The 9,295-nt window shown below is 31.6% G+C and overlaps 1 protein-coding gene across 1 annotated transcript; it reads right to left on the bottom strand.

Annotated features, from left to right (window-relative positions):
• Positions 1-5,287: 5,287 nt before the first annotated feature.
• On the bottom strand, positions 5,288-9,225 carry LOC108734713 (fatty-acid amide hydrolase 2). The gene is made up of 9 exons (XM_018466362.2): positions 8,894-9,225; positions 7,587-7,806; positions 7,029-7,246; positions 6,648-6,759; positions 6,436-6,590; positions 5,964-6,212; positions 5,743-5,907; positions 5,507-5,689; positions 5,288-5,435 (listed from the first exon to the last, which is right to left on the bottom strand). Exons 1-9 carry the CDS (start codon positions 9,062-9,064, stop codon positions 5,340-5,342), a joined length of 1,569 nt encoding a protein of 522 aa, XP_018321864.2. The 5' UTR covers positions 9,065-9,225; the 3' UTR covers positions 5,288-5,339.
• Between the last annotated feature and the right edge of the window lie 70 nt (positions 9,226-9,295).

Below are 9,295 nucleotides of genomic sequence, written 5' to 3' on the forward strand. Positions count from 1 at the left end.
AATTCGCAAGGAAGTTTTAAATATACATTTTATTTTTGCGTTTTTTTAAACTTATACAATTCGACGTTTTGTTTTAATTATGCAGCTTTATTTAAATAATGGTTACATAAGAATATTGACTCAAAAAAATCACTAAAAAAATAATAACAAATACATTAATTTATTTTTAACTTACCTGCAATAAGTATTAAATCTTTTAATATATAAACTATTTGTGATTTTATTTTTGTTTATTGGAACAAAAATCCCACTGCATTCATGGGCACTACAGCACAAGGCAACTTTACAATATCATTGCGGAATGACGAAAGGTAACAAATATACCTACGATGCATTTGTTTACTTGTATATCACAAAAACGTGTCAAACTTGTTAATATAATTGAAAACTGATGCACTTTTACCTAGAGCGAATTAACGATAAACAAAACTTTACTTACACCGATTGCACTTTGCGTAGGTCTAACGAGAGCCTGTGCTTGAATCTTCAGCTTCCTCCCAAAAAATCATCTGTATTACATAGGCAGATGTAACGATTAGCGTTTTTAATTCAAGGATTATTCACCGACATCCATTGACCTTTGCTGGAAAAATACAGTTACCAATTGAAAGTAAAAATAAAATTACACTTAGATAAACATCACATTTTTTATTTTATCTTGTGGCATTTGTTGCAAATGACATGAATGGCTAATTAGAATCATATTGGAAGTAAAACCAGGAGTTGAGAGGGGAGGTAGACCTAGCGTTTGTAAATAGAGATTCAGGGTGATGTAATTTTGGAGAAATTTGAAGATTGACTCAAAATACAGATAAAATCAATCTTTGAATCTTATGATGATGACATTCGTAACTGCTCCCATTGTTTGGATTTTATTTAATCTACTGTAGTAAACTTGGACCAGGGAAGAATCGAACTGATGTCCTCCAGAATCCTAAGTAATCTAGACCATCTGCTACTATCGAATTTATGCTATTTTGTGAGAAAAAGTTCAATTTGATTCAGATAGCTTTGTAGATACTCATCTTTATCACACTCATGCAGGATTAAAAGAAGATAATGAAGAATTATTAATTAAAAAAAATATATAAAATTGGTTGAGTAGTAGTTGTATCTAATACCTATTTCGTGACCAGGTTAATAAGTAAAAAAATTAGAGACGACGTTATTATATATCATAGTAATATAGATTGTAGATCAATCCTTAAAATATTGTTCTCTCTGTATTATCTTAATGTTAAAGGGTTATTAGAAGAAAATTTATTACCCTGTATAGAGCATATTAATAGATGTCCCCTTACATTTATCTTCGCATTAATAAATGAATTTAATTTTGTAAATGAAGATGATCACGCAATCTTTTCCTTATATTCATTACTTATCCACATCAAACAAAGTGTGAGTTAAAAAAAGGTATACTTAAAAGTTGCGATAGCATTAGCTTCATAAATTAATGTATGACAAAGTCATGTTATGATAATCAAAGTTTTAGCAAATGCAAATAGTTGAATACCTAATCATAAACATATATAATGTATTTTGGTGATTATTTCTAAAACAATTGTATCTACTTTTTTTAAGTGATTTTATTAAAAAAGGCATATATTTCTTTGAATTAAATTGAATACTACCTAATGTTAATCTCTTGAATCCTTTTACATGAACAAATTCTTACAAAAACTCAAAAACTTCAGTTCTTTTATTAATTAGTATTAGTAATAGTAGTTTTGTAAATGCAAAGAATAGAAAATTTCTAATCTGCTAATTTAAATTTCAAAAGTTTTTAATTTCTTATAAATTACCCCCTTAATGCTGAAAATAAGACATTCATGAAGATACACAAATAATATCAGCAAATGTTAGTTATATTGAAAATTTTGGTGAAGGCGCCGGGACATTTAAAACCAAGGCTATAATTGAGCTTTAATTCCAGGTTTATTGAAATAGATTAATTAATTTTCATCTTTACATTATAGTTTTGTCTTGTAGACACATTTAGGGATGCTAATTCACATTTTTCTTTTTACAATTAAACTACAAGTTATAGTATAATACACGTATAGGCAATCCAACATACAGCAAATATTACAACTCTGATAATGTTACTGCAACAAAGTTAGAAAACGTTTTCTCTCACAAAAATAACTTTTTTAACATAAAATCGTTAAATCTACAATCGTTTTTGACATAAGTTATGATTTTTTAATTATTAATTATTTTATATTTTTCAGTTTTACTGTCTCTTTCGCATTCAACTGTCGGGGAATACCTGAGGCATCGGTCTTAAAATCGAAGTACAAAAAATTAAAATACAAATTATCCAATATTCAAACTGAATTGTTTTATTAATTTAATAATTCATCACATACAAAATGGACTAGAGGGGTGGTTGTTGGTTCTGCTGAAGATGTCGCGAATCCTCGATACATTGACATTAAAGATTCCCGTGAATCAATTAATGTATTTATATGTTTTAAAGGTGAACTTTGCAGAACAGAAATGAAACTCACAGGAGTAACGACCTAATCCGTAGATCAAGACGATTGCAATTGTTGGTTTGGATTCAAATGGACATTACTGAACGCTTTAAATTCAATTCGCAAGGAAGTGTGACTTTTAAATTCCTGACGATTTCCACTTTCGTAAACACATTCGCTTGTGCAATTTCAAACCTGCGTGTGTTTTACCGCCTTTTATTTACGAAACAATAAATAACTCAGTCAAAGTCAAAGACGTACAGCACTTACGCATTAACATAACCCAAGAGCAATAAAAGCGGGACGATCGGGAGATGCTGATTATGAAATGTTAGTTAAAGTGCATTTCGACTATCAGGATAAATAATGCTATAAATATGTGCATATACAACAAATGTCATCTTATAGATAATTTAAACAGAATTTAAACCCTCCCAATAATTGTTGAAGCTTCTAGGTCGGGTGGGAGGTTTTGGGCTGGTTTGGCAACAGAGTTCTGCTTTTTCTTCCGCAATTGCGGAACTTCTGCACACTCGTCTGCAATTGCTTTAGCAGTTTTTTTATAGGAGTGAGATTAAGTACCAGAAAAATATAACGTTATATCTACAGGAATATCCCTTAAGTGGTGGAAATGAAATAGCATAAGTTAATGCGTCCACAACAAGGGTGTCTTTGGGTTTATTGTTTTTGTGAAAAGTTATAACGAAGCTCTATGGCAAAAGGTTCGATTAGAAACGTAGATACATTGATAGATTCAGATAATTAGGTTCTTTGTGATGCTACTTCCTGGAAGCAATACCAAGACCGATACTGTCGCAGTCTTGGTATTGGTTTTGGTCTCGCACAAGTACTTCTATACTTGGTCTTGCTGATACAGTCTTGATGTTGGTTTCGTTCGGTCTTGATTTTAGTCTTGTTCTTGTTCGTTCAGTGTCGGTCTTGATCTGGTTAGTAGAAAGATAGTCTTGATCTTGATTTTGCTCCTACATTTTTGCAAAACAAAGACTAAGGCTGCAAGACAAAGACTAATTTTGCTCTCACTACAAGCGTATTGTGGAGTGGAATGTTTAAAAATCAGCTGAAAATATCGTTCTTCTGGACTTCCACAAGAATATACTTAAACAGTATTGCAATTTAAAAGCCTTTTTTTGTTTCAATTAAGGAATTTGTATATTGTAAATGGAAAGCTGTTAATAGTGGCGATTGGTTTATGTAAACATTTGAAGCATCTAATTTCTCGGTTTTACGATTGAACGATCGGTTCTCGGCGTCCGTGAGAATGGCCATTTCGGCGAAATTTCAATTTTAATTGCAGGTCCGTAGTAGAAAAAGACTATCGTCTTAAATAAACGTTTTCGTTTTAAGTTTTGCCGTCATAAATATTTATGTTTCAGATCGATCTCGAACGCCCTAGATAATTTCTCGGTTTAAATATAAATTTTATTTCTGTACTTTATATTCACACGCTCTCTCACGTACACACACACATATATTCAGACACATTAACACACACATACATACACACATAATGAAATGCATCTGCTTTTTGCGTTAACACACCGATTTCGTCAATGCTAAATCCAAGCGATAAGGTAACCGACCTAATCCACATGCATCACCTATTAGATTAGAAGCAAACGAAATTTCTTTAACTGATTCGTCACTCATCTAACAATCCCTTTATGAGTTAATCTGTTAATTGAAAAGATGAAAAAAAGGGGTACACATTTCCTGTGCTCCTGCATAACATGATAGTTTTCACGAGAGTTTAAATCCAAAACTCCACAATCATATTTAGACTATTGAATGAATGAAACTCCAAATGGTTGAGGATTAGGAAATGATATTAATATGACTGTACTGGTTTTGGTTGGTAACAAATCTGATTGACAAAGATTTATAGTGGAAAATGATGGTAAAGACCTTAGTCTTACAATCACAAACTTTTTTGGAATACATACCTTTAAACCACTAGTGAAACCATATTAAGAACTAACTTGGGAACAAAAAGCTTGATGGCGGACAAGATGATTTGAACCTTAGTCTTGCTTTTCACAATGTAATATTAAAAGGAGAAAGTGAAAAAGTGGAAAATGATGATCTAATTCTTAGTTATGGTCATCACAAACTTTTCTAGATATTTGTATCTTTCAACCTCTTGAAACCATCTCAAGAACAAAATTGGAAACAAGATTAATGGTGGAATACGACAATCTAGGCCTTAGTCTTGCTTTTCGTAATTTTATTTGCAAACCTACTGAAAACATTTTAAGACCAAAGTTAGAAACAAAAGTAAGGCCAGAAATCAATGATCTAGACCTTAGCCATACATTCACAAGTTTTTATGAAATTATATATCTTTAAACCTATCGAACTATCTTAAGAACAAAATTAAAGGCAGCAAGTTATAATCTATACTTTAGTCTTACTTTTCACAAATTTTTATGGAAATTTGTATCTTTAAATCTACTAAAACTATCTCTCAAGAACAAGATTGGAAACAAGATTGATAGTGGAAAATAGTTATCTAGACTTTAGTCTTGCTTTTNATTATTCGCAGATGGAATGTGTTTACTAAGCATTGAGAAGTGACTAGTAAATAAAAAGGTCCGCAGAATCTCATATTGCCAACGGTTTTCAAGTGTGATATCAAATAACCACTTTCCGGCACAATTTTAACACAAATTTAAAGAGGGCTCGTAAAAAAGTGATTATTTTGTAAAGAAGTGTGTGGTAAGTTAAATAAATTGTAAATTGTTTTTAACTGAAGTGATTGTATTACTTTGAGGATATAATAAAGTCAGCCTAGTCTTCTTTTAAAGTTTTATTGATAACAAAAGAATTAATATAGACATTAGCTAGCTAAAGTGTACCAGGCTCTACCCAACCGTTAAATAATCTTTCTAATTCTGTGGCTACTGCTAGACATAATCTATCTTGCAAAGGGGCAGCAACAACCTTTAGAGAAATAAATGGGTTAGTGGAAATTTCATAAGGTTGCTAATTTTTCTGAACGTGCATAAATATACCTGAATTCCAATTGGAAGTCCATTCCGACTAAGTCCCATTGGAATATGAGTTGCTGGAAAACCAAGCAAATTAAATAGCATTGTATACATGTAACCTTTAGGCTTTAATGTGGCTTGGCCATTTTGTAAAGCTGTAGTATAGAACGTTGGTAGAAAAAGGATTCCATCATTTTGAAGTTCTCTCTGAAAAACATTTTCCTTTATTACACTCAAGGGTTACTAATACTATTTTTTACCGATAATTCAGCTTTTAGTTCTTCCTTTTTCTTCTTGTAATAGGAATGCTTTCGTTTTGGAACAACATGTACTACCCTTAAAGCTTCTGACATTGCTGCGCTAAAAGTTAGGACTGACATACCAAAAGTTGATTTGACCAGTTCTAGAATGGCGTTTAAATCTTTCTAAAATGCATGAAATAGCATCAACAAGAATGGCCACAATTTGAATTTTATATTACCTTTCCAGTTTTTGGATCCTGCAAAAGGCTTAGTACGTTTGAGGTAGCCTCAGGTAACAATACAAGCCCCATGTCCATAGTTTTAGTAAAATTCTTAAACTCTTTTGCGCAAAATTTTGCTTGATGCGCTTCGCGAAAATGATTTATTGTTTTCTCCAATAAAGCAATAATCTCCGTATCTACGTCAACATAGAAAAAGTTATTGCCTATTCGTCTGTGACAATATATTCTAAGGCGAGAGAAATCAACCTAAAAGTAGACTTTATTGTTAACATTTTGTTGTTAAAATTCATTTTTATTGATCAATTATTATATTTTATTATCTACACGGTCAATTTGGTTCCAAATTTCAACGTCTTGCCCAATTACTAATAAATTTGGAAATAGATAAATAAGTGCTTTGTTGTTGTGCCAAATAAAAATTGCGAAAACCTTTAAGGATATATAAAAAAAGCCAGAAAACAAAACTTACTTTTTCATCTAATTTAAGTATTCGAGGATCCTGAGCCATTACTTTCATCATAAGGTACAAATCTTCCGCGAACCGTGTAAACGGTCCTATGCTTAGCATTTCCACGAAAGAATCGTGTGAAGAATATGGAATATGCCCTTTTATGGAACAAACCCCTAGCATAAAATATAAATAAATTTAAATACTTTTAGTAAACGTTAGGAACAACTTGCTTGGCGAAGGTTTATGTCCAAAGACTCCATTGAAATGGGCTGGAAGACGAATTGATCCAGCAAGGTCTGAACCCATTCCAATAACAGAGGCGCCTGACGCAACCAAAGCTGCCTAAATGCACAATTTCTTTAATATTGGAGTTAAAAATTTTGGAAAGTTGTTTACCCAATGTTACAGAAATGATATATATGTATACCACTAAATTTTAATTCTGATCTCAACCTTGCAGTTTAATGTCAGACATTACAGCAATTTGGATGTAACTAATCAATAACGAAAAAACCGAAACAATAATTTAAGTCGTTTGTATGAATTGTAGACAATTAAATTTATGTACAAAATAAGATACGGTCTATTATGATAAGTGTTAAATATATTACCTCTCCTCCAGAAGATCCAGCTGTTGAATGAGCAGGATGATATGGATTATAAGATTTTCCTGTAATGTTATTAGATGATTCCCATCCCATACACATTTCTGGAGTATTGGACACCAGAAGAGGTATTGCACCTGCCTCCCTAACTTTAGCAACGACAACCCCATCATCTTCTGCCTTTTTACCTTTATACCTAAGAGACCCTACACTTGCACTTAATCCTTAAAAAAAGGAAATCTTGTGATGAAGATTCCAGACCTTTTACAGTCAGCAATAATTGAAAGGTTTCATAACTATGGTCCTTAAGTAAGTCCTCAGATGGAGTCCTTTATATAACGTTTCGCTAGAGGACAGAATCCTTCGGCGAAACATTAGATAAACTACTCCATTTGGGGATTCACCGATAGAAGAAGAGCCCATTCTTGAATCCTGAACCACGGTCATCAAATACGAATATCAATTCAAGCAAATATATATCTACATAAGTTTTGCAATGTCATCAAAAATAATTTCTGCATAGAATCTGTAAAATACTTGTGTATGAGTTTAAAAAGTTTCTACCTTTGACACAGCAACTCTCTTTTACAGTCAAGGGAACGCCAAGCAAAGGTTTTGTTTTCGATAGTTCTTCTTCGGATAAATTTGTTTCTTTTAACAATTTGTCTACGGATTTTGCCTCTACAATTGCTTCATGAAATCTATCTTCAACGACTGCATTAATTATTGGGTTTACTTGGTTTATCCTTTTAATATAAGTTCTTATAACTTCTTCAGAAGAAATCTAAAGCGAGACCATAATAGTGTAAACTATAATATATAATAAACTTTGATTGATATACAATTAAATGCAGACTTTTTTGTGCGTCCAATTCGGGATCAGTGTTAAAAATGGAGTATAGTTCTGAGACATTTATAATAATTGCTTTAGTAAATGGCATTAAATGTGATTTACATAATGGTTTTGTAATTAATTGATGTTACCTTAATGATGAGACACAAGAAGGTGAATTGATGATACTGACCTTCATATAAACGAGCGTGTTTGTTCACATTGGGAGTTCAATGTTTGAAAAATTTTAAATTATTAGAAGACTCTAACGTTTTTATTGGTATTTAAGTTACTTAATTAATAGCTTTACTCTGTTTCAAAATATAAAAGTTACAATAACCTTTTGCTAGCATACGGTCAAAACTTAAATTTATTATTACATGTGATATATTATCAAGAAACCCAAAGTTTTTTTTGGGTTTATAATGTTCCATTAGTTGTGCATCAGATATCATAAATGATCTTCAGTTTCGTTATGAGAACATACAGGTACTATTACCTTCAAACGAAACCACTTCAAGAATCCTGACAACAGATCGTAATTTATACAAGTTTCAATGCCACATAAGGATTCACTTACTGCACTTTGATTAATGCAAATTAATAATGGCATAAACATTTACTGAATAGATAAATAATAAACAGAAACTTGATTTTCTAGCATGTACCTATAATTCTCATGTAATGATAGGTAAATTCTGCTTGCATAATTTAGATATGCTGACGTACAAAAACTGATTTCAGTCTAAATGCACAAAATTAAATCAAAATGTTAATAATAAATTCAAACAGATCCGCTTTTGAGAGCCTACCAATGAGAAAAATCAAACGAATATGATGAGGTTGAATAATCTCTTCAAATAGTTTTCCCATCATCCTTCAATTACAGATGAAACATTTTTTCCAATATTACATGAAACACTTTGAAATTCAATAGGTTAATGGTTCAGAACATTGGAGCGTAAAGTTAAAAGTCTCGAGGTCGATTCCCGGGTGTGACAACAGTAACAATTTTTATATCAGTAATTCGATTTTGTACCTTTTTGTTCCTTATTAAATAAGCCAGTTTGGTGGCGCTAACCCTTAAAATATCGTCCTCTATTGGTGGTAGCTTTTTTCTGTTACAAATTCGTAATATCCAAAATATCGGAGACGTCAGCCATCCCACAAAGGATAATAAAGACATTACCGTAGCTGTCCTTAATTCCATTTTCGATTCTGCAAAAAATACGATCTTTACATCGACTTATAGTGGTTATAAGGATATCATTATAACAAACAAATAAATAATTGTTTTTAATAACGATTTCTTTGAAGCTAAAGAATAATTAATAATAAAATCTATCTGTTAATCTCTTTGCAGCTCCAAATCGTGACGACGGACAGCGAAGAAATAAAAGTGAATTATTAAGAATATTTATGAAATTAGTTGTATTAGTAT

The sequence above is a fragment of the Agrilus planipennis genome, unplaced genomic scaffold (genome assembly GCF_000699045.2).
Source record: "Agrilus planipennis isolate EAB-ADULT unplaced genomic scaffold, Apla_2.0 scaffold66, whole genome shotgun sequence".
Classification (NCBI taxonomy): domain Eukaryota; kingdom Metazoa; phylum Arthropoda; class Insecta; order Coleoptera; family Buprestidae; genus Agrilus; species Agrilus planipennis.